This window comes from Aulonocara sp. 'chitande type north' Nkhata Bay, linkage group LG18, assembly GCF_057382095.1.
Source record: "Aulonocara sp. 'chitande type north' Nkhata Bay isolate Kocher_YH1m ecotype deep benthic linkage group LG18, A_spYH_male_GT1.1, whole genome shotgun sequence".
NCBI classification, from domain to species: domain Eukaryota; kingdom Metazoa; phylum Chordata; class Actinopteri; order Cichliformes; family Cichlidae; genus Aulonocara; species Aulonocara sp. 'chitande type north' Nkhata Bay.
Genome location: NC_141361.1, coordinates 32,361,188 through 32,387,689, shown reverse-complemented (window position 1 = coordinate 32,387,689; position 26,502 = coordinate 32,361,188). Strand labels below are relative to the sequence as shown.

Sequence of the window (26,502 nt, the reverse complement as noted above, 5' to 3'; positions counted from 1 at the left end):
GGAGCCAGAACAGGATACCGTGGAGCTTTTATTCAATCAGATCAGCTCGACACAGAGAAGAGCAGAACTCTGCATCGCACACTGGAGGCCTTTGTTCTGGAGTCACTGCAGGGACACACGGAGGAACTCGTACTGTTGTTGGACTGGCATCCAGATCCCTGCAGCCTCAGCAGTGTGTGTGTGTGTGTGTCTGTGCATTTGTGTGTGTTTGTGCATGTGTGTGTGTGTGTGTCTGCGTGTACAGGTTCTTACTATCTTGGTGGGGACCAAAATCCCATGGGGTTGAAGGCATTTTTGAGACTCAAACTGTGGTTTTAGTGTCAGGGTTACAATTAGGTTATGTTAGGGTTATGTTAATGGGATGTCCCCACGAAGACAGCAAACCAGACACCAGACCAGACACATCTTTGCTTTACAGGATTACAAATATGTGATATTGTGTTGTAAGCAGTGCCTGCCGTGAAGTGTCCTGTTAACAAAAGCTGAGAGGCTAGCAGCTTTCTTTTTGTTGTTTGCACACGTGCTGTTGGATTAACTTGTTTTCTTTGATGGGAGACTGACAGCAAACCAGGGTGCTAAACAAACCATTCACTGCTCTGTTTATTGTGAGTTAACAGGCTAAGTGACTCTCAGCAGAGGAGGTTCACTTACTAAACAGCAGTGCAGGGACTAATACAGTAACTACGTTATTATTGTGGTAACAAGCACGGTAACTAGTTATTATGCCGAAATCAGGAACACGTTAATCGTTACTGGGATTTAGATAGGCTCGTTATTCGTTCGTGTGGTAGCTATCACGGAGCTTCCACAGATTCAGTAACATTAGTAAGTGGTGGAGGACAGCAGGTGGATGAGGGAGAGAGGGAAACATGAAGATGAAACCAGGAGACGTCCTTACTGAATCATCAGAGCTGAACAGGTGATGGAGAAACAGGTTTACCTTTTAGGTGACATGAATGAGTTGAAGGGAAGTTACGAACTGTTTCTGAGAGACAAATAACACCAGGATCCTTTTTTAGGTAGCTGACAGCTGGTAACTGTGCAGGGGCGGGTCTAGCAAAGTGTTGCCAGGGGGCCAGGGAGGGCATTAACAGGGAGAGGGGGGCACAAAGAAATACTTTCTTATTCTCATTTAAAATGTCTCACTTTTATTAAATAATTATCTGAATCTTACAACAAACTATTGATAGATTGATACATATATACCATCAGAACAGTGTCCATCACTGTCACAACAGCGTTTGTTTGCATTCAAAGGCTTTATGATTTTTCCTATAATGGTGGGCCAGTCTCTAGTCAAAATGCTCGGGCTGATTTTTTGTCCCAGTCCAGCCCTGTATGCAGATGAGCATACAGGGCTAAAGAACACTGCTAAACAGTTTGACCAACATTTATGATGTAAAGGAGTTGGAGTGTAAAATGATGAAAGAGGAATGTTTTTACCATATTTATCACTTCTAGTGCACTTTAAAAACAACAACACCAAATATAAAAGACAAACACGGACCAGATGGTAAAAGAAGACCTAAGTAATGTTTCAATGTTGTGTTTGGACAGAGGAGGCTTGAACTCTGACAGTTGCTTCAACTGGAAAAAGCAGGATTTTCCCACAGGACTCACATGAGGATGAAACTGTAGAGAAGGATCCGTTTTCACAGCTAAGTTAATGGATTTCTCATATGGAGCCAGAAAGGGACGCTCGATGCAGGGGGGCTGCTAGTGCAACTGGGTATAAACATCATGACTTCTGCCTTATTCTCATTAAACTTCAACCGATTTAGTGCAATCTCCTGATGTCAATGATGCAGTCAAGGACAGGCTGGACAGAGGATGCACCAGTGCTTCAGTGGAAAATGCACTTGAAAGTTGTTTGCATAACAATGAAAGGAAACATTATGTCTCAGAAAAATAGTGCCACTTATGCCCAAGCTGTAGCTCATGTGGTGATTCTTCGTACTCTTTTCAAAGGTTTTAATATTTGCTCTTAAAGCTCTCCATGGTTTGGCTTCAGGTTACACTTCAGATCTGCTTAGCCTGCACCTCCCACTCGAACTCTGCGCTCCTCCAGTCAGATGCTTTTATTAGTTCGACGCTCCCAGTTAAAATCTAGAGGCGACAGATCTGAAAACTCTGCATCACCAATTTTCACATTGACATCAGATAAACCAGAAGCTAAAACAGGATCCAGAGTGGGCCCACGTTCCTGAGTGGGACCACTTACAGATTGAAATAGATTAAGAGTCCACTATATCTCCTTCACCAGAGGTTTCAAACTAACATGAATATTAAAGTCCCAACAATTTAACCATAATTTCACCCGAGAGACAGAAGTCAGTTAAAAAGTCCCTATTAAATGTTGGTGAAAGGTGAACTATCACACAGCAGTGCAGGAGAGTGACTCGAAAAGGTTTCATTCAAAGCAGCAGAAAGAGACGGGAGGCGACGACTGTTTACGGGCAAAGTTCAGTGGCTCGATCTCCACCACGACCCGCGGACTAAGGCTGGACTCACCAGGAGACATCCAGGTGTCAGTGACGCAAAATAAATCCAGTCCATGGGACGTGAAGAACAAAAGTACTGTTTGTGACTAACCTGGCATTTAGCAGACGCTATTGTTTTGGCTCTGTTTGTTTGTTTGTTTGTTTGTTTACGCAGTTTGTTTGTAAATGCTTTAAAATAACAGTATGGCACATATTACATGGCATGGACACATGTTGTCCAAGAGGGGGAGGAGCTGGATCTGACTGATGTAAAGAAGGAGTAGAGGGGTACAGACAACAGGAAACATGTGGATACTGTCTCGGGATTGTTTTATTACCAGCCTCTTACTGTTTGAAACACATTAAGTATTATTGTTATCAGTGACTTTATATCGTGAATAAGAAGAAATGACTTTCACTTTTGCAGAAACCAAGCCAGGAAGTGGTCTGTGCAAACCAGGAACCATTGCTTTGTTTGGTAACGTGGTGTACAGCGATCTACTCAACGAGCACTTGTGGCACTTTGGGCTTCCCGTCATCACCAGACTGGTCAGTTTTTTTTTCTCTTCCTGTTTAATCTTTCTTCTTCTTCCTGTTTACTGTGAGCTGCTCCTGCTTATTTGAATCTGTACTTGAAGTCCACGTGTCGAAATGTACTCACTACATAGCAGCTGTAAAACCTCTAACATAATTACACACACACACACACACACACAGACACACAGCTCACTCCTTGATTTCACTCAGTTGTTGACATTTGATGAGCCTGTGTGGTGCTCCATGGCCTTCAGGAGCTTTTCTTTGGATTGAGCTTGTTTATTAATTTGTTGTCTCAAGTCAGCTCCACCTGCTACACAGCTCAAGGTCTTTTGGAGGTGTGTGGGAAATTACTGAGGACCTTTTATGTCGTCGAGACGGCTTTTGCAGTTGTGTCCTGGGGAGGTAGCAGCACATAGAAGGGTAGGAAATGACTTAACAGACGGGTAAAGAGGGCCAGCTCTGTCCTGGCCCATCCCCTAGATGCTATCCCTGCCCCTGAGGGCAGTCAGAACATGGTATGAAATGTTTAGGTGGAAACTAGCAAGCTAAGGGCAGGAATAGCTCAGTAGGTAGAGTGGTGGCCCCATGATCGGAAGGTCGGGGGTTCGATTCCCCTGAACAGCTACCCTGAGGTACTCCTAAGCAAGGTGCCATCCCCACACACTGCTCCCTGGGCGCCCAATGGCTGCCCACTGCTTCACTGTGTGAATGGGTTAAATGCAGAGAGGAATTTTCCCGTGGGGATCAAGAAAGTACACTTTCTTTTCTTGTTAAATTTAATAAATTCTGTTTTCATGGATGCCTGGATGTTAAACTTAATTGTTACACCTGCTAAAGCAGCAACGCTGATGATTTTCAGGGTTCTTACGGGTGCTTGAAATCCATACGAACAGATGAGAGGAGAAATGATTCTCATTTCTCTCAGTGTTTGTTTGACTTTGGGACCTGAAGCGGACGGAGTTTTGGACCGGATTACTCCGCGAAGCTCCTCACTACGATAGCCGTAATGCTCTGACAATCCATCAAAAAATTTTTAACAGATTTCTGCAGCCAAAATCGGTTCGAGGTCAGTAAGCACAACCAGAATTCATACATAAGGCACACTTTTGATTTTTGAGAAAATTAAAGGATTTTAAGTCCTTATAGTGCGGAAAATACGTTATACAGAAGAAAAGAATATATCGCGATATATATCGTTACCGCACATGCTTCAAATTATATCGCAATATGGATTTTAGGCCATATCGCCCAGCCCTAATAGTAACCATCTGTACATGATATAGTTAGAACATGATTGAGAGTTATTTGTTGTTATTTGTTGCCAGCATGTCACACACTTTTCATTTTCATTTACTGTGTGCTTATGGATTCACTAGCTTACCTTAGCTTGTAGCCGACTGCTTGTAGCACTTTGGCGACAGTGGGAAGGAAAAACTCCTTTTTAACAGGAAGAAACCTCCGGCAGAACCAGGCTCAGGGAGGGGTGGGGCCATCTGCTGTGATTGGTTGGGGTGAGAGAAGGAAGACAGGATAAAGACATGCTGTGGAAGAGAGACAGAGATTAATAACAGATATGATTCAATGCAGAGAGGTCTGTTAACACATAGTGAGTGAGAAAGGTGACTGGAAAGGAAAAACTCAATGCATCATGGGAATCCCCGGCAGCCTATGTCTATTGCAGCATAACTAAGGGAGGATTCAGGGTCACCTGGTCCAGCCCTAACTATATGCTTTAGCAAAAAGGAAAGTTTGAAGCCTAATCTTGAAAGTAGAGATAGTGTCTGTCTCCTGAATCCAAACTGGAAGCTGGTTCCACAGAAGAGGGGCCTGAAAACTGAAGGCTCTGCCTCCCATTCTACTTTTAAATACTCTAGGAACAACAAGTAGGCCTGCAGAGCGAGAGCGAAGTGCTCTAATAGGGTGATATGGTACTACAAGGTCATTAAGATAAGATGGGGCCTGATTATTTAAGACACAGGCATCGAACTCCAGGCATCGAGGGCCGGTGTCCTGCAGGTTTTAGATGTGTCCTTGATCCAATTATATGATTTATTTATTACATTTTATGTGCAGTGAATAAATAAAAGTATATTTACGATGGCCCCTACAGACAAAGCACGTACAAACTTCAAAAAATGTAAAAACACAACAGAAGTGCTCCAGGACGCTAGGGGGCAGTGTTGAGCTTTTGTTACCTGGTGGCTACACAAGCCAGGAAGTACCAATGACCGGATTTGGTGTGTGGTAGTAACAGGTAAATTAACTTTTTTTTTTTTATTATTTGAATATATGAGTGCTTGTGTAGAAATACACAAACAATACACACATGCTTTCAATTGTGTAATTTAAGTGATCTAGTAGCTCTGTTTTGGAAGTTCAGTTAATGCTAGAAATGTGTTTTGGAGTTTGTACGTGTTTTGCCTCTAGGGGCCACCGCATATATTTATATATAAACACATATAAATAAAACCATGTTGTTGTTGTTTTACATTAGTAATTCGTTTTGTGCATAATTTTATATTGTTGTTAATAATAAATTAATTAAAGCAACAAAACAACCTGAAGAGCCATTTGGGAGCCGAAAATCCCATCACTACTGCAAAAGATGATGTACAACATAAGAACTCCAATCTGAAGTAAAGTTCCTGAATAATCTGTGGAATGTAGCATCATTCCAGAGATTATTCATGAATGTCGGATCCTAAAATTTGAATTCAAATAAATGTTGTTGTAGTCTTAGCTAAGAAACTCTCATGTGATGTGCAAATATAACACAGGCCTAACGTTAGCTTAAGTAATGTTAGCTTTTAGCCAGCTCCTCAAGTCAGGAGGTCACGCTTCCCACGTCTACTCTGCTGACGAGAAGTAACCGCGATCATGTTTATGCAGGTTTTTGTGTGTCAGAGACCTGAGTCAGAGACGAGGCTTGAGATGAGAAGGAAGAGGACGTCAATTTATCCACACGCTGGTCATGTTGTGACCACTGCAGTTTCCCTTCTTTGGTAAAGATCTCTGGAGACATAAAACATGAGTGGCCACTATATTCAGGATGGTGATGCAGCATGGTAGCTTCCACAAACCTCTGCCAGCTCCTCTGTGTTTTTGATGGAAGTTTTTGAGAACACATCAGTTTGTTGGAAAATGTCGTTACACAGTAACCAGTGTATATTTATTAGTACAACGTTGTTTTTCACCTATTAAATAACCTCAAAGAAACAACAGAATCTACAGCATTCTTACTAATGTAATGCTGTGACAGCATTCACAGTCAGAGTCAGAAAAAAGAGCAAACAGTAGTGGAGCCAAAGTCACCTGCTGAGTTCTTCCAGGTAAAAGATACCTGTGTGTCTGCAGCTGGCAACACGTCAGTCTGTGGGTTAGACAGACATCTGCAGGCAGCCTGAAACTAGAACTCCGAGCAGGACGAGGAGGCTCCAGGATTACAGGCTCTAAGACACACACTCGTTTGACTTCAAATGTCTTACTGTTTCAATAAAAACAAATTCTATTATACATTTTGATAGGTTTGTAGCTTGAACCCATCCGCTGGAACGTTGAAGGCAATATAATTACACTGCAAAGCAAGACACAAGTAGGCAAGCTTCTTCATGTTTCTCATGCACGGGAGAGAACCGGACAGGCACCGTTCCTTCGCTTGACCCCAGTTGCTCTCGTCCGTTCTCCCGTACCACTGTTCTTTTATTGAGGTTACATGAATATGCATAAGTTCATTAACATATGACGTCTACATACACACAAAGAGTACCTTGCCTGTGTGTGTGTGTGTGTGTGTGTGTGTGTGTGTGTGTGTGTGTGTGTGTGTGTGTGTATGGACTGCTGATCAAAGGGTCAAACATCCTTGGTCAGGAAGAGGGTAGCCTCCCCCTCACCCTAGATGGTTCATCCTAGATAACACGGTGAGGAAGTCCTGCAGTTCATCTAAACAAAGAGCACTTGGACTCGAACAGACGCAACTACGTTAATCCTACCATAAAACAATAAGACACGGTATGACCTCTCATGCTCCCAAAGTGCTGTCTAATACACACAAAGTTTGCAGACTATCAAGGATCAAAACCTCTACCAATCTACAACTAATTACAAAACTCTAAGCATATAGAAGTAAATATTTCTAAGCATAAATGACAATCAACAATACAAATCTAACATTTCCCCCCTTTTTGACCTTTATGCTTGAAAAGTTCCCAGGTATGAATACCTCATGTCTGACAGTTTCAATGCAAACATTTTTATACTCAGCATATGTCAAATCACCCTAAATTACTGAAAAGGTACACAGTTCAACAAATGTATTAGCAGTTATCCCATTCATTGAGCTCATCTCATGGCAAACTGCATCTTACGAGCAAACAAAGAAATTGTTAATTTAACCTTCCTGCCTTCTTGGGACCTTTTTGTGCCACTGCTATGTGTTAAATGGCTGCCATTTCCACTGTGTTCAGTGGAATATAACCAAACTTGCCACAGGATAGTTTTTACCTGTCAATGTTAATATTCCAGTGTGAATTCCTTAAATCAGCCTAAAATGGCTGAGCAGCAGAAATCCCCACACCCATCACCCTGGGGACCATTTTCTGCCCATTGACTTCCATTATAAACGCTATTTTTCAACCCCAAATTATCATCATATGATTTTATTTTTTCTTCTTTTCTTGGATGTCAATGAAGACTCAGGGCCTTGAAGTTTTAATTTTTAAATTGCAAAAAAAATGCAAAAAAAATAATGGCAGGTCAAAATGTATGTTGGTGCCAATCTTTGGTCCATCTAAAGGCCTACTGACAATCACATATTACTTCAACTGGTTTTTTGTGGAAATATTTAGTTTCGTTTTTTGGTTTTTGGGACTTATAACACAGGGCGCTCATGTAATAACACTGGGATTTGAAGGGTTAAAACAACGAAAATATAATTAAAACTTTACATGAATATTTCAGGGAGAAGTAGTTTTACAAGGTTGGCTAATTTAAAGTGGAATAAAATATGGATATATGGTCTTTTTATGGCGTGGCTGAGAATGGTCCCTAGGGTGATGGGTGTGAGTTTTTTAAAGGATGGCAGGAGGGTTAATAGTGAAAATAAGAAGATAACATTTTCAAAAACATCTCAGCTTGGTGATGCTTCCTCCGGGTGTGCAAATCACATGTCTCTCCCTGCAGAGTGGTTTAAGCTCTGCAGGGCGTCATGAATGTCTCTTCCAGTTGTTTCCATCACTGTCCATAGGACCAGAGTCCAAATGTATGTAGAATAAACATTCAAACATACCAGTTAGTTTTGTTGTTCGTCAACATGGGTCTCAGCTATTTCCAAGCTGCAGACCTCTCAGCACTCCAGTTTTATGGCCTCTTACCAGCCCCCATCACCTGACTTCAGACCTTCGTCTTGTGAGGGGGATATTTATGACTCTGCCATTGTCCACGCTCTGCAGAAAAAGCTCTCTGTGGAAAGGGTGCTGGGTTCCGTCATCTTACTGCTGTTATGATCCCAGCAGCCTTCAGAGTGTCATCGTATGCACAATACAGTGGCACAGCGTTAGGTGATGTTCATAGGAAACTGCTGTTATCACCACTATAGCTTCTGGTTCCTGTGCTTTTCACAGAATCATGATGTCATCCTCGAACTCCTTCTGCGCTGTCGATGGAGCCCTCATCCCTCGAGTTTTCATGTCCCAATGCTGCTGAAGATTTAAGGCAGAGCACGTCGTACACCTTAATTGTCTTTCTCAGCGTCAATATTGAATCTTTCATTTTATTTAAAATCTTGCTGTGGGAAGTCTCCTCTTGATCTCCTGGAAGCTCAGTAGCACAGCTCTCTGTGTGATGTCTGCTGTGCTGAAGATGATCTCTGATCCTCCTGAAGCCTCTCTCCTGGCCTCAGCTCCCATCCTGTGGACGATCCTCTCAGGCACTCCTTCTCGTCATGCATAGTCCTGATTTTGGGCCTGCTGGATCTGTCTCTCTTAGGTGAGAGTTATCATGTGTCCATCTCCTCTGCCTTCCTCCTGGTTCAGCTGTTTCCGGCACCAGCTGGGGTCCTATAAGGATGAGCGTCGTAGTCAAGGTAACCAAGAGGGTCCTGGTCTCACACAGGTCCGTCACGCCTCGCACTTGGTTGCCCTAGAGTTGATCAGAGGCTGGAGGTTGAAGTGCGAGCTTACCCTACGGGGGCTCAATCAGCACTCCCCCCTCACCACTGAAACAACCAAGTGTGAGATTTCTCTATTGTGCTGTCTTGAGGGTGCCGGGGTTTCCTGGGACCTCGACCTCTTGCAGTGGCTCTGATAAATCCAGGAGGGTCTCTCGCTATTTTGCAGGCAGTTAAAATGGTCCTTGCTGTGGCTCCAAGGTCTGATCTCATGATGGGCCCCAACCAGCTTGACCTTTGACCTCAACCACTGCCTGGTCCTGTCAGCTATGCGCTTCTCACTGGGCCTCTGAAGATTTCTCAGGAGATTACTGCTGCACCTGTATTTCCTTGCTAGGAAGACAAACTATTTGGAGAGTATGTCAACAATCATCAAACCACATTCTTTAGTTCAGTGAACTTCACTTATAGGCCATCAAAGCCTCATCTGAACATGGGTGCACCACTTGCACAGGTTTAATATTTGTAAATAAAACGGCTAATCACACAAATCACTGCAACAATAATAAAAAACATTGTTTAATGTTAATCCTTGGACCCCTCCTCTTGACGCATGGACACACCCATGCGTCAACTCACCAAACCTGGATTCCTGTCTTAAAGAAAAAGATTAGCTAGATCATATCCCAGGCAACATCAGGGCATCTCCTCCCCTGGAGCAGCACCACCCTGGACCTATAATCCTGCAATAAAAATGTTAGTGTGTTTGGCATATTAAGTTTGCTTAACACCTGGCTCTCCCAGGAGCCTGCATACACACCATCATGGCCTGGAAAACAAGATCTGGAAGTAAAATCAAACGTCATACCTGTAAACAATTGTATCATAAGAACAAGAAGCATTCAACATCAGCAAGACAAGTGTCATGTGCAGGTTTTCTCAAATCAGTAAACTACAATTATTTTCATAAGTCGCCTCAGACATGGATCATCCCATGTACTCAGGCAACATTAATGTAATCGGTGACTGCTCTTAAGCAAAGTCACTCCACTCATATATTATTTATGGGCTCAAGAGTGGCCAGCAAATGAGCCCATATTAACTATTCCATAACACTGTATCTCTTATTTGTTTTTCTCATGTCACTTGTCCGCTTCTGCCGAATCCTCTACACGCAGTCATAGAAAAACAAACATTAGCAACACAGTGACCATTGGTGGTCAGACGCAGGTCGACAGGTTCCAGAGGTGCCATAAAAAGACCATAAAGTTAGCCATCTATAGCTGTGGAAAGAAGTAACACCAGTTCTCAACACAGGAAATTTCACACATGTTATTCACATTATCAAAGTAACCTTCACATTTTCCCATCAACACAATGCAACAGCATCACCACTCATAACCTGTAAACACAGTTTTCCTCACACATAAACCCAGAAATCCTGTAGTAGGAAAAAACATCAACCAGTTGTCCTGGTATAAATCGCATCATCAATTCACATGAAGAACTGGCATGCTGTAAGAAAAGAAAATGCAAATGTTAGCGCTGCGCAGGCGTATGCATACTTTGTCACAGTTATCTCTGTGAGCAACACAAGCCTATGAATAACACACCTGATAAATGCACAGACACAGAAAATGGCATTTAAAAGGTTAAATCATCATGCAACCTCGAGTGTTGCTGTCATCTTTCTGCTCCTGTAAAAGGAAACACATGGGTTCATCTGCACCTTTGTCAGGTGGGGGTTAGCTTCACACAATCATGTTCAGTCAGTCAGTCAGATATTTTAAAATTCTTACTCATTCACTCAGTGGTTCCTTCTTTTGCTAATTGTGGAAATTATCATCGCATTCGTTTCCACGCTCAGCAAAACGACGTTAATTCAAAAAGAAAAATAATTTAGACTGGATTTCCTCGTTGAATCCTTTTTGGGGGGGACTCCCATTTCCTAATTGTCCCAAATAAGTGGCTTTCTCCTGAGCCCATTTTAAATGTGGAGAAACTCACTTGCAACAATTTTCTTGACGACGTGTAACGCTTTTAATTCCCGACTTGCAGATCTGCTCAAAGAAAAGAAATTCACAAGCAAAAATCAGTGCTTGTTCAAAAATGAAAAATAAAAAATAACAGAGATTATCAAACCAAACTCTCAGTGCACTGTGAAAGTATCAAAATAAAAAGGCCTTGTTAAGTCATGACACAAGCTCCTCATCATCTTCACAACAGGAGAAGAATCATCAGCTAGATTCACTCCAAACCAACCATCAGCTGCACAACACACAACATAACCCTAATGTCATATTAGCTATGAGTTTAATCACCAGGTCTGTGCTCTTCACTCATTTAGGCCACAGATCTATTTTATTCAATTTTTCCTTTTTCCCTTCATCATAAAACATGTGACATGCTGTCATGCACTTCACAAAAGACGTTCGTTCTGACGTATTCAGAGTTGTGTATCTAAATACAGGATTCACTCGCACATCAAACAGGAAACTTAGTGTTTTAGAGTCTCCACTCTAACAAACTCCAACACATCTCATTCACTCGTGCTAGAATTCAGTCATCTTTCATTAATCTAAAACTGATCAACTAATTTGCATATCAGCTATTAACCCGCTAAGTTGACAGGACGACAGAAAAGCATGTTCAAAATAGTATCACAAAAGACAATTTCCCTCATACAGTAAATCACTTGTGCTGCATCAATCAAGCAGGAAGCTTCTCCCAATTTACTATATTAACAACTAAATTTATTGTCTGATCACTGGTTGGTCAAACCAGGATCTTTTTTCCCCACAAAAGTTAAACTGCTGTCCTGCAACCTGGAGAGTCAATTTTTTGCATTGGATACATTCAGTATTTAATAACAAGTGTCTGCTAAATTGACACTATTTTAACACTGATGAAAGATAACAAGCTAATTTTCATTGCATGGGTGTTTGTGTTATTAGGCAGGTTTGATGCATGTCTGTGGAGCTGCATATCCAGCAGAGCATGTTCTTAAAGCTGCCTTTCCTACACACTTCTCTGCTATTATTTAATCATTTCTTAACTAATGTGCTGTGAGTCCACTGGTCTTTGCATCACACGAGGTGACTTGGACAAGATGATAAACAGACTCACACGCTTAAGATGTTGTCTAATCTTCATAAGCTCTCTTGTGTTTGTGTTAGTAGGGTTAATGCATGTTTTGTGTGATTCTGTATATGTTTGTATATGTTTCAGACTCCTTCACAATTTTCCAACTTAAGCAGTCAGTTTTCTTTTCCCCAAGTTTGCTAACCCAAATTTTGATTTCCCACATTAAATAATTCCTATGTGTTCTCACCTAGTCTTCTCACTCTGTTGTCCTCTCACTCTTTTGTCCTCTCCCACTTTCAACAGTCCAACAGCCGGCAGTTCTCCTTCAGCTTTGTCCTGTGTTCCACTGTCTCTTCTTGCCATTTTACTCCACAGGTGGCAAATGTCAAACTCCAACTGTTCAGTTCTCCTCAAACGTTTTCTTCACATGCACAGTGAAGTCACAGCCTGTTGTAAACACAGTGCCATCCATCCGATCAGTCAGGATGATGGGTTTGCTCTTCTTCTCTGATGCATGTTTGTCCACATTGCTGCTGCTTTGCTGGGACTCTTTGCTCAGGACTTGCTGCTGTCTCTTTATCATGTTATTGCTTTGGAGCTGCATTCCTTGTCTTCAGGGAGGGGTGAGAGCTTGCTTGCTTGTGAGGTTGAGAGACACATGGCGCTGTAAATAAGTCAGCCAGAAACTTGGCCTGCATGTTTCCAATGATGTTAAACTATGACTTTCTTCCGACCGCTGCATGTGGAAAATTGATTCAGGTCTGCTTTTCACCTGAAAGTGACAAACTAAGACATTTCATTATTATCATCACTGCTTAATCAACACACATCTCTCTCTCTCTCTGTTTTTGTGAACAGTCTTTTCTTAAAAGCAGGAAATGAAATTGTAGTTGTTTTTGGCTGATCAACACAAAACCTTTTTCCTATGATTTTTCTTTTTCACTCTTTTTTTTTCTTTTTTTCGTTACAATAGCTGGTGGTCTGCAAAATCACCGCTCTCACTCACAATCAAAGGCAATTACTTTTACACAGCGCACAAAAACACTGTGATGTCAGACACATTCACACTCACTTTGTCATCTGCATAAATAAGTCATGTGGCTGGAGATATGTGCCATGGTGATCCATAGGCATGATCACACATTTATTTAATTATTTTCAACCCAACAAAACAAATAAACAAAAACATGATGCTGATGTTATGAACACTCTACACACAAGTCAAGATGCAGGAAAACTGCTCATGGAAACGCTGCACACTCCCTGTTTCCCTCTCTTTGAGTAGTTCCCAGACAGCTCTTGATCTGATAATGTGTAGCTTGCTCATCAGCTCAGAAAAAAACCTGCAACGCAACATCACACAGTAGTTGCATGCTCTGCCCACAGCGGCAAAGTCTTACACTTTCATATTCAACACAGCTCCTCCATCATGTACTTTTAGATGTTTCATACAGGGTTCAGCATATTAGTTGTTTTCACAGGTGTGCTCCACATCTCAACAATGGCTCATAACAAGACGACAGTCTTTCACACAGGTCAAGTGCCTCTATGCACTTCATTAGTTTAAATATTTACCTATATCACTTCACCTCACATGTCATTGTACTGAATTTAAGCAACCACAAGCTTAATATAGATTACTTTTAACAACTATCCACCTCAATTACATCTATGGTCTGGCACACAGGCTGCTGTCGATCAGGGCAAGCTAAAGAATAAACATTGTGTCAGCAAGGGGTGGGGGGAAAGCCATTCACCAGAGCATATCTTAAGTGCTGCTGATGTGGGCTGGCCTTCTCCACAGCTCTCCAAGGCTGGTGTGTTTTCTGAAAACTTCTAACATTTGAATCTCTTCCATTTATAAGCCGAACTGCGCAACTCTGCGACTTAATGCTTCTTTACAAAAAACCCCACTGAGCGGCTTTGTACATCGCCCCACTTAGACGGCGAATTTTAGCCCCACTGAGCGGCCACGGACAACGCCCCACTGAGCGGCGAAGACGTACAGTTATAGAGTTGGACTCTAAACTTACTCGGTGTTGCTTAGCGTGTAATATCAGCCTCGAATCCCGCCAATCGCCATTCATCGAGGAGAAAAGACATACAGCGAATCCACTGGCTGACGTCAGTCTTTCAGCGTGCCTCACCTCCCCTTGGTGAATGCGATTCCAGGGCTCCGGCATCGAAGGACCAATTAATGATAGGTTTGTAGCTTGAACCCATCCGCTGGAACGTTGAAGGCAATATAATTACACTGCAAAGCAAGACACAAGTAGGCAAGCTTCTTCATGTTTCTCGTGCACGGGAGAGAACCGGACAGGCACCGTTCCTTCGCTTGACCCCAGTTGCTCTCGTCCGTTCTCCCGTACCACTGTTCTTTTATTGAGGTTACATGAATATGCATAAGTTCATTAACATATGACGTCTACATACACACAAAGAGTACCTTGCCTGTGTGTGTGTGTGTGTGTGTGTGTGTGTGTGTGTGTGTGTGTGTGTGTGTGTGTGTGTGGACTGCTGATCAAAGGGTCAAACATCCTTGGTCAGGAAGATGGTAGCCTCCCCCTCACCCTAGATGGTTCATCCTAGATAACACGGTGAGGAAGTCCTGCAGTTCATCTAAACAAAGAGCACTTAGACTCGAACAGACGCAACTACGTTAATCCTACCATAAAACAATAAGACACGGTATGACCTCTCATGCTCCCAAAGTGCTGTCTAATACACACAAAGTTTGCAGACTATCAAGGATCAAAACCTCTACCAATCTACAACTAATTACAAAACTCTAAGCATATATAAGTAAATATTTCTAAGCATAAATGACAATCAACAATACAAATCTAACACATTTTATAATAATATCATGTTATTGACTGTGAGCAATAACATCTGTTTCATATGATTATATTTTAAATCTCCCGTTTTTGAAATCAGTCACAAATACAGATTAAAAAACATGTTCAGCTGAGCTGAAACAGATGTTAGACGGATGTGGTGCAGAGGTGGTCGTGGTTACTCACCCCATGGTCCACAGTCGCCTGGATGACCTCTGTGTCAGCTGGAGTGTTGAGTCAAACTGCTTTCATATCCGTCAAACATTTCACGGACTTCCTAAATACAAACTTTGATATTAACCCGATCACCACCTTAACCAGCTCTACTCTGAGTTGTGCTTCTCTGGTACTCTGCAGACTTTCTTGTCAAACACCTCTATACAGTGGGGCAAAAAAGTATTTAGTCAGCCACCGATTGTGCAAGTTCCCCCACCTAAAATGATGACAGGGGTCAGTAATTTGCACCAGAGGTACACTTCAACTGTGAGAGACAGAATGTGAAAACAAAAAATCCATGAATCCACATGGTAGGATTTGTAAAGAATTTATTGGTAAATCAGGGTGGAAAATAAGTATTTGGTCAATAACAAAAATACAACTCAATACTTTGTAACATAACCTTTGTTGGCAATAACAGAGGTCAAACATTTACTATAGGTCTTTACCAGGTTTGCACACACAGTAGCTGGTATTTTGGCCCATTCCTCCATGCAGATCTTCTCGAGAGCAGTGATGTTTTGGGGCTGTCGCCGAGCAACACGGACTTTCAACTCCCGCCACAGATTTTCTATGGGGTTGAGGTCTGGAGACTGGCTAGGCCACTCCAGGACTTTCAAATGCTTCTTACGGAGCCACTCCTTTGTTGCCCGGGCGGTGTGTTTTGGATCATTGTCATGTTGGAAGACCCAGCCTCGTTTCATCTTCAAAGTTCTCACTGATGGAAGGAGGTTTTGGCTCAAAATCTCACGATACATGGCCCCATTCATTCTGTCCTTAACACGGATCAGTCGTCCTGTCCCCTTGGCAGAAAAACAGCCCCATAGCATGATGTTTCCACCCCCATGCTTCACAGTAGGTATGGTGTTCTTGGGATGCAACTCAGTATTCTTCTTCCTCCAAACACGACGAGTTGAGTTTATACCAAAAAGTTCTACTTTGGTTTCATCTGACCACATGACATTCTCCCGATCCTCTGCTGTATCATCCATGTGCTCTCTGGCAAACTTCAGACGGGCCTGGACATGCACTGGCTTCAGCAGCGGAACACGTCTGGCACTGCGGGATTTGATTCCCTGCCGTTGTAGTGTGTTACTGATGGTGACCTTTGTTACTTTGGTCCCAGCTCTCTGCAGGTCATTCACCAGGTCCCCCCGTGTGGTTCTGGGATCTTTGCTCACCGTTCTCATGATCATTTTGACCCCACGGGATGAGATCTTGCGTGGAGTCCCAGATCGAGGGAGATTATCAGTGGTCTTGTATGTCTTCCATTTTCTGATGATTGCTCCCACAGTTGATTTTTTCACACCAAGCTGCTTGCCTATTGTAGATTCACTCTTCCCAGTCTGGTGCAGGTCTACAATACTTTTCCTGGTGTCCTTCGAAAGCTCTTTGGTCTTGGCCATGGCGGAGTTTGGAGTCTGACTGTTTGAGGCTGTGGACAGGTGTCTTTTATACAGATGATGAGTTCAAACAGGTGCCATTCATACAGGTAACGAGTGGGGGACAGAAAAGCTTCTTACAGAAGACGTTACAGGTCTGTGAGAGCCAGAGATTTTCCTTGTTTGAGGTGACCAAATACTTATTTTCCACCCTGATTTACGAATAAATTCTTTACAAATCCTACCATGTGGATTCATGGATTTTTTTTTCACATTCTGTCTCTCACAGTTGAAGTGTACCTCTGGTGCAAATTACTGACCTCTGTCATCATTTTAGGTGGGGGAACTTGCACAATTGGTGGCTGACTAAATACTTTTTTGCCCCACTGTATGTGCTTGGTTGGCCAGCAGGTGCTCGTCTGTCTGGAGCTCAAAGTCCCACAGGACCTCATCCCTGCTGTTCTCGAACACTGTCAGCTGTGTCTCCCAGCAGGAATGGGGGACGTATAATCCATATGCAGCAGAGATGTTCCTGCACACTGTCCCAGCAGGAAATAGAGTTTCTAAAATCCAGCATCTCAAGTATGGCAAGTAGGAAGAATGTTAATGGAAGATGTTTTTTGAATGGTATTACTGGAGAAAAGCAAAAGAAGGCAGCCGGTGTCGTGGCTGTCAGTCAGTTTGCACTGACACACCTGTCATGTGTACAGATGTGCAAACAGCCTCATTTAAAGCAAAGTATTAGGACAAATAGCTTTTTATGTGTGAGTATAAGTACACTCGTTATGATACATCTCAGCACTTTCATCATAAAGACTTCATGGACGGTTGAGGTGAAGCACTCGTTTATTTACTGTAAATATAGAAATGTCTTATTTTTAAATGTGGGAACGTTTGATTGATAATAAAAGGATTTGGACAATTTGGCAGGATAAAAAAAACATGGGAAGCAAAGCGACGCTGAAAGTACTTCATACAAGAATATGGACCGAACGTGTGTGACGCAGAAATAATCTCTGCTGCATTTGAAGTGAGAGAAGAATAGCTAATGTGCATAAATCATCTCTCTGAACATATTGGTAACATTTTAGTTTGTATCAGGGGTCTCAAGCTCGCGGCCCGGGGGCCATTCGCGGCCTGCGTCACCCCTACATTGATGTGAAGTCTAATGCAGCTTGACATGACTGTTGCTGTTAGGGAGGATTTGTTTGTTGTTGAGGGCAATGTTCAAATGAGTTCTTAAATGATTTAATATGAAGGCAACATGAGCAGAGAGCACAAACATGCTGAGGCTGTTAGCTCAGTGACAGACTCACAAACTCATGTGTCACTTGCATTTGTATGTTGTTAAATACAAACACAATGACAGCAGCAGTGCTGCCACGTGTGTGACAGACAGAGAGGAGATACAGTTAGATCAAACCTGCGTTCATGTTTGTAGTTTTGTCTTGTTATAAAGTATTTGAAATTTTAAAAAACAAACACAACATTTTCAGAAATGTTTGTGGGAGTTTTCTTGTTTGTTTTGTACTACTTGAACACTAAAGTGTCCCTCAGCTCATTTCAGTTTGAGACCCCTGCAGCGCCCCATACAGTTATTGCTAATAACTGTATGGGGCGCTGAACCTACACACCTGCATTTACTTCTGAATTTGTGATTTAAATTATTGAAACGTTTCATTTTCTGATACAAAACTCGTCTTTGTTCATTTTTAAACATCCATATAACATATTGTTGCAAAGCTGTATGTAATGGAAACCTGCAGTAACGTCTATCTTAGGTGTGAATGTTGTCGCTGTTTTCTTTTTAATATGTCGTGATAACAGGAGGATAATTCATAAGCAGCCTTTTTCCTGTTTCTCGGTCTGAAAGTGTGAGGGGCAGTTTGAGTTCAGTCACAGTGCAGAGAGGTGCAGGAGGCAGGGCGCTGTGAATATTACCTGTGCTGTTAGCACAGTGACGCAGTCACACATCACACACACTTTGTGCTGAGGGGACGTCGGGCTGAAGCCCACTCATTGTGCCTGAAGGAAAGCAGAGCTTTCCGGTGCTCGCCGTGTGTGCAGTGCAGCATTGCAGGCAGTAGGTGGTTAAAATGGTGCTTTCCTCAGAAGTGTATTGACTTTACTGGTGGTGGTGTGGGGGGGGGGAGTTGGTGGGGGAAATGTGCTGAGGCAGGCTACATCTAGCCCTGCCCACCCTCACACACTCTCTGCTGCTCTGCCTGTCTTTCCCAGTCTAACACACACACACACAAAATACATATCAGAATGATACAGATGCAAAGTCAGCATTATTCTGACACAGGTGTGTGTGACATGAGCTGATTTTACAAAGGTGCAAACATCCAGCAACACCCGGCTTCAGCATGCAGCCTGCAGTAATCCCAGCTCAGCCAAGCCAGCAAGTGCACACACACACACACACACACACACACACACACACACACACACACACACACACACACACACACACACACCTATTCACAGAGGCATGTTAGCGTGTTAGCGCTAGAAACAGAAGCAACAACAGAACAACAAGCAGAGGAAGCAGCTCCACTTCATGCTGGTTCTTCTTCTAAGCTTGTGTGACGGCTGTCTTGCCTCTGACCCCCCACACACATCATGGATGAACCTCCCGTCCTCTTCCTCCCCAGTGCTCCTTAATAAAACCAGCTGCTATCTCTGGCTCTTTCGCGTAAAGGGAAACGCTGCCAAGCTGCTCCGTCTTCCTCCCTCACAGCTCTTTGCATCTTTGCCTTTTCTTTCTTTCTAATCTCATCTTTCCTTGTCATTTGTGCTCCGGCACGTCCGTCGGCTATCCCACAACTTCCACGCAGCATCTCGCCATCCACCACCTCCCAGCGTGTATCTGCCACAGCAGCGTCCCTTCACAGTTCATCTCTTTCTCCCTCCTCTTAGCTGCTCTCCTTCTTTCTCTCTTCCTTTTTTCCTCCCTGCTTGAAAGCTTCTGCGCTGCTGTACAGCGTGGTGACTTCCAGGTTTTCCCAGCCCGACTCGTTCCAGTGCTTTTCACCCGCCAACGCTGTTAAAGAAAGTGGCTCTCAGACTGGTGTTCCCTTAGAGCAGAGCTGCTGAGCTGGAACTACTGGGAATGACATTTGAAGAAAAGAGGCGAGCGTGTGCTCAGACTGAGAGGAGGCAGGTTTGACTGTGTGTAAGTGGAACACGAGAATAGTTAACATCGGCGAAACGCAGGGAAAGATGGAGGCAGGAAGAGCTGAGCACTGAGTGAAAGCTCAAGTTGGACAAGGAGAGGAAGAAGAGACAGGCGGAAAAGAAGTGAAAGGAAGAATAAATAACAGAGTGTAGAGTAACGGCGTCTCACAGTACTCTCTCCTTCTTAGCACTATTTCTCTCTTTCCTTCTCCCTACGGCAAAGAAGCAAAGGGGGACTTTTGGAAAGGTTCAGGGGGAGGAGAAGCTCTGCAGCAATTTTAAGAAGCAAAAAGAGGCAGCAAGAGAGAGGAAGACCCACTGTGTTCAGGGCCAGAGGAACACATGAAAAGGATTTTAACTGCTGCAAACACAGAGGCCGTCAGCGAACACTTAGCAAACAGCAAAAACAAACTGAGTGACGACGAAGAACAGCGCAGACACTGAAAACACTCGAACACACAAGACACAGAGAGAAAAAGAGGAAGAGCGCTGGTCTCTCTGGTTTCCTTGTGCATCTTCATCTTCTAACCTCTCTCATCCCCTCTCAGCGAAGATGATGATGTATTTCTGGGTGAGTACTTAGGCCCTGTGAGGGCTCCTGAGCATTACTGAGGGACCCCACACACACACACACACACACACACACACACACAATGACTGAGAATCCTTTTTGTGATGACATAAAACGTGTGGTGTTGAGTTTCTGGGTGTGTGTGGGAGCTGATGTGTTTTTGTCATCTTGGCCCACAGAGCTCAGCTCTCTCTTCCTGTCAGAGATAATGTGAAGCTTTGCAGTTATTAGCAGTGAGGTTACAGTGTTGCTCTTCATGTATACGTCTGCTTTGAGGTGAATTAGTAGGTCTGCAGACTACTCTGTGAGTACACAGTAGTGGATTACTGCACACTTGCATCACTGATATGATGAGCAGGACCAATCACAACTATTGTTATTACTGCTGCCAGGCTGGATTCACAGTTTGAGTCTGTCAGAGGAGACTTGTCCCCAAACTGTGAGGGTTTACTTTGATTTGTTGCTGTTAGTTTGTAACTTCAGGACAAAATCAACAAGCAAATTAAAAACATGTCACAGAAGTAGAAGATAGCAATGGCCAACTGCTTTTTAAAATGACAACATTACATGACATGAGTGCAAAAAAACTGCATTCTTCTTTCATTGGTGACAGTTTACAGACTGTGCCTCTCATCTCAGCTTTCCTTATTCCCTTTAGTTCACTGTAACACTGTAGCACTGTAACACTGTAACACTGTAACACTGTAGCACTGTCCCTTTGAACAGAAATGGACATTATGTAGCACTTTTCTAGTCTTGCTGACCACTCAGAGCTTTTTGCATTACTTGCACCCTTTACCCAAACACTTTGAGCTTTTATCTGACTCACATAGCCCCATATAAATATCTATGGATGGAGGGAGGACTGTAAGGAAACCTGTGCAGGTACAGGGAGGACGTATGAATCCCACACAGAGGTTCAAACCTACAACCTTCTTGCTGCATGTTGACAGCCAACCAAACACTGCAGAGTCACCAGTGAGTTGGAAAGCAATTAATGTAGGCAGGTACAAGAATGTTTCTCTCAGGCTAATGATCACCTGCTTGACTTTGCAGTCTGTTTACCCTTTTCTGTTATTTCATAAAAAATGTGCGCAGAAAGTCATACTGAGAATATTTCAAAGTGCACCTGTGTTATTCATCTGGAGGCATGGTTCAGCTATGTGCCATTTTCTGGGTTAAACATTATGTGGATAAGCTGCTCCATCACACTGTATGAGTGTGAGTCTGTGTTTGCGCAGTGCCTGTCATGGGAGCTGGGCCCATACAGGAGGTCGAGGAGTTTTGGCTGAAAGTGTGTAAAGCCGGCTTTTTATTGACGTTCCGGACGGAGCTGGAAGCACAGCAGTGCAGCGTGTACTGACCTTCGCCTGAAGAAGCTCGTTGCACTGCAGACCTACAGGAGGCTCTGGGAGAACCAGCAGCTCGATCGTCTGATTGGTTTGATGGTCGGCGTGTATATTTTAAAAACGAGCCTCGTATTGATCCAATACATGTACACGAGTTCCTCTAAAGCATTTTTTAAGGTTTAACTTTAAACTCAACATTGGACATCCCTCCCCCTCAGGCTTAGTTTAGTGTGAAACTACTGGGTTTGTTACAAAGTCATTATTTTAAGAGTTGTGATTTGAAACAAGTGCGATCAGCTGCAAACTGTTTCCATCTAACAAGATATAAAGTGAGAAAGAGCCGCATGACGGAGGTGTGCTGATGTGATGCTGTCCTTATTGTTGGTCTTTGTCTCCGTCTGTCCTCTCTCTGCTGAGCCACAGAAAAGTGGAGACTGTGTGAACACATGAAGCAAAGGGGTTGTGGGTGGGGCCTGTGTAGCAACCAGTCCAGTCGACATCAGCTATTCCTCTTTATCCTCTCTGCCTACCAACTCTCCTCCTGTTGCTCTCAGACACAAACATGCTACACATGTGGACACATACATGCACAAAAGTGTCATCACTGATGATGGTGCACAGATCTGCAGGTTTATCAAGCACACCTGCTTGTCTGCACACCTGCTTACCAAAAGATGGCTGCAAGTGTGTCATTAAACAACTTTGAATACAATATATTCCAAACCAGCTACACTGCAGTAGTTTCACACATACACACACTCGCAGTGCTGAGGTTGCAGTGATCTTCTTGATGCCAGTATGACAACAGTAACAGAGTTCCTCCATCTGTCCCTCCGGAGAGTACAGGCGGGAACAAAGACCTCCGGTGTGAGGGATGTGAGAAACGATCAGAGGCTGGAAGAGTGGAAACAAAGCAAGTATCCAGAACTGATGAAAAGGTTCATGGAAAAGAGAAAAGAAGCAGCTGGAGGGTCAGTCAGCAGCCAGGTGCTTATTAGAGAAATAGAAGGGAAAGAAAGACGAAGGTAATGACCAGGCTGCTTTGGCTTCTTGCTTGCACCACTGATTCATTAGTGTTAATTATTCATGTTTTACATAGAACGATGCAGATGGAGGGATAGTGACTTTTGAAGAGCAGAGGATGGAAAGATGAGAGCAACAGTCTAAAGCAGAGGGGAGATGTGCAGCTGCCTCCTCCCTTCACTGCTCTCAGTGCGTCTGTAAGCTAATAAATAATTGAGTGTGCCGAGCAGCGCGCTGCATGGGTTAGAGAGAGAGGGAAGCCTGCTGGAGTGCTACACAGTGAAATGAGGACCTGAGATCACATCTTTAAACCCATCTTCTGCTGCTCGTCCCCACTTTGATCCCTTTCGCTTTACTGTGGGTCGAAGGCGTTTGGGACAAAGCGTGGTCCAACCCTGCGCTGTACATTTCCTTTGAGCTGGGCTTAGATCCACTTCTACTCTGCAGGGTTAATTCATGCTTTATTTTAGAGAGAGAGCAGGAGTCTACTCTGTTCTGCACCTTTGTTTATGAGGCGAAGAGTAAAGAGCAAGCGACAGCACAGAAACATGCTGACAGGCGTTTTCTGAGAGCAGCTCAATGTAAGAGCAGCACTGACATGTGCACAGCTGGCAGTAAACGGCTGAACCTGCATGCATTGTCTATGACCATTTATAAGTAATATTATATGTGGGTTTGCATAATATCCCATTATGTACCACATATAGTAATTTTATACTCAACTTTAAATATTGTAATTTCTATATGATTATTATTTTGTTCGTCAGCAGCTTTCCGATGTTTCCATTTATTTTGACTACGGTTATATGGCACGTATTAAAGACGTGTGACAAAGGGCCTGCTGCAGACTGTTTTTGAAATGCTTCACACTGACTTTGAGAAACACTGATGAAAGTGTAGTCCACTTTACATCAGTCTTTTATATAAAACTGTGTGTCTCAGGCTGACCACTGTTATACTTTAGAGAGGCTTTAGAACAGGTTTTGTTTAAGGAGCCACTAAAATGACCTATAACCTTCCTTAAAGCCGTTATTTCTGATTTTCACTCAGTCATAGTTACTATAAATCACAGACAGCAGCACAAAATGGATAGTTTTTAAAAAGTTTCCTTTTTTCTCCTAAGAAGCATCGATGAAATAAATTCCTCCTTCCTCCTTTCACTTCTTTTTGCTTTCAGCAGAATTTGTGACAGCCTCTCATTGTTCTGCTGGCTCGTGTTTAAGATACAGCCCTGAAACCTTGGAGGCTAATTGCTGATTGTTGTTAACACCATGATCATGAATAGAATTTTTCAAAACACAAAGTTACAAACTGCCACATAGTTTGAATAAAAGCCACACATTAAAGATAAGTGTACCTGTTCCAACATACATAATCATCCACACGGTCACTTTCATTTTGCACAAATAGAGATCAACTGTGGTCCAAAATAATGAGAGACAAAGGGGAAAAGAACCTATAGAAATTAGCTTAAAACAAACCACAGCTGACCTGTTAGGCTGTTACCAATTTAGTTGCTATAACCTCATCAGCATGATGGCTTTAGGGTGTAAGGTTGTGCTGTAAAATCTGAATACATCCAGTTCGTAATGGCTGTTCAGGTTGTTTTCCTTGAACAGAAAAGTACAGCTGGGCATCATTTGCATAGTTAGAAGAGTCACTGAAAACAGGTCACATATATAAAGACAATAGAAGGTGTCCAAGGGCGGAGCCCTGGGGGACTCCACAGAAGGGGACACTCAGTGTTGTATGTGTGCACATATATGTGGTGGTGTACAAAAGTGACAGGCTGCACTGAGGTGTGATTGATGCTAACATTTTTGCAGTGATTAGAAAACATGGACTGAGTAAGATTAAGGAATACTGTGTTTATTATTAATAAACAAACTAGTTTGTGAGATGGTTAAGTGTCTTTAGTGAGTCCTTTATGCAGAGGCAGTGAACATGCAGGTTTCAGTTATAGTCTTTAGTGCTTCCTGGTTACAGCAGGAGGTCACCAGGAGGTCACCAGCTGGTCTGTAGACCTGTGTGACAGAGGTCTGAATGTAATGTACAGTTATGTAATTCCATATGGAAAAGAAATAGTAAAAACTTATAAAAGACTTGCATCAGATGTGGCCTACTTCATATAGTGAATCATATATCAGGCTTATATGATTTACTCATGAAAGTGGCCACTTTCTCATTACTTTCATATACTGTTTTAGTAAGTATCCAAAACATACAAGTTTCATTTATATAATTTTTCAAGGGATCTTATATCTGTTTTCACTCTTGAGTGCTTTTCATACAAGTTTCACACAGACAGATACAAACTTTATAAGAGTTATAAATATCTTTTCCATATGGGAAGCACAGGCCTCCTCTCACCATCACTTCTTCCAGCTTTTCTGGGGTGACACAAAGGAGTGCAGGCAGTATTAGCAAGATGAACACACACACACACACACACACACTCGCTCACACACACACACACAATAGTTTATTATAATACAATTTGGTGAGCAGCTTCTCCCGTGTGCTCCCTCCTTTAATCCTTTACAAACATGCTTCATAAGCGTCATTTCCACAACTAATATTATACCGCAGTGGGCTTCACTGTTCATTTAGCACAGTCATGAGTAAATGGACATAGTGCAGTTGTCCTGGATTGTTAGAAGGGCTGCAGTGTGTGTGTGTGTCTGTGTGTGTCTGTGTCTGTGTCTCTGTTTGAAAGCCTCTGTGTCCACAAGGCACTGACCATCATCTGTGTAATAACCACACGTGGACAACACGCTGCCAGTGTCCACTCTGTAGTGTCTTCACTGTGTGTCTGCTCTTCATAGTTGTGTCTTTGTAAAGAGGTGGATGATGCTGTAACACTGGTGAATATATAAACAGATTTATTCACTCATACATCACATGTGTGGCAAACACTTTTTTTTTTTACCAGATTTTGTTAAAAGAATGAATAATATTAAAGAAGCACAGGTAGTAACATTGTTGCTTAAAGTTTTCTGCTCTGTGGTGTCACATACAAAAATGCTGTAAAGCTGTTTTCGCCACCACGGACACATTTTCTCATTTAGCTGACCTGATATGTCCGAGGAAGCAGAGGACACAAACTCAACTCTGCCATCACATCTGAAGTACAGACCGTGTCAGTGATTCAGCTTTGTGTGTTTTCTTTTGCTTTGCTTTAAAGAATATTAAAAAAGTTCCCTGTTTGTTGTGTAGCTCTGCTGTGTTGCAGCCAGACTGAGGAAGGTGCAACACTGCTGTCTACAGCAGCTGTGCCAGATGTTCAGAGACACTCAGTCTAACACATTTCTTTTGTGTCATCACTTTTTGTTTGTCTCAATATCTTTTTCTGTTTTTGCTGCAAATCACTTCTTTGACTCCTTTTAGGTTCTGATCTTGTTTTTGATGCTTGTGATTGCTGATTATGATTGTGGGCATCGGTCCCTGACCAGCCAATCACCTGTGAGTCCTGGCACGCTTGAATTTCCATACAGGAAGGTGGGCCCACATGAGGCCAGGGGCCATAACAATGATTCCCATAAAGAGTTCTGATCACCTGTGTGCCTCTATCGCCTTTATCCACTGTTATTCTCTGTCAAGACGTCTGATCTTCAAATATCTGCTGCTCACCGCTGACATACAGAGCGCTCTGCTGTTAGGAAGAAGCCTTTGACCCCGAGATGTTTTTTTCTGCATCTTTGTCTCTTAAATGTTTCAGATCATCAAACTATTGTTAA

General features: G+C 42.8%; 1 protein-coding gene across 2 annotated transcripts in view; it reads left to right on the top strand.

The window, feature by feature from the left end:
• rbfox3a (RNA binding fox-1 homolog 3a) overlaps positions 1-26,502 on the top strand; it is a 611,006-nt gene that overhangs the window by 370,763 nt on the left and 213,741 nt on the right. For both annotated transcript variants that reach the window (XM_086272040.1, XM_086272037.1), the window contains exon 4: positions 2,908-3,029. In XM_086272040.1, the coding sequence (XP_086128166.1) occupies positions 2,908-3,029 (122 nt within the window). The remainder of the gene's footprint in view (positions 1-2,907; positions 3,030-26,502) is intronic.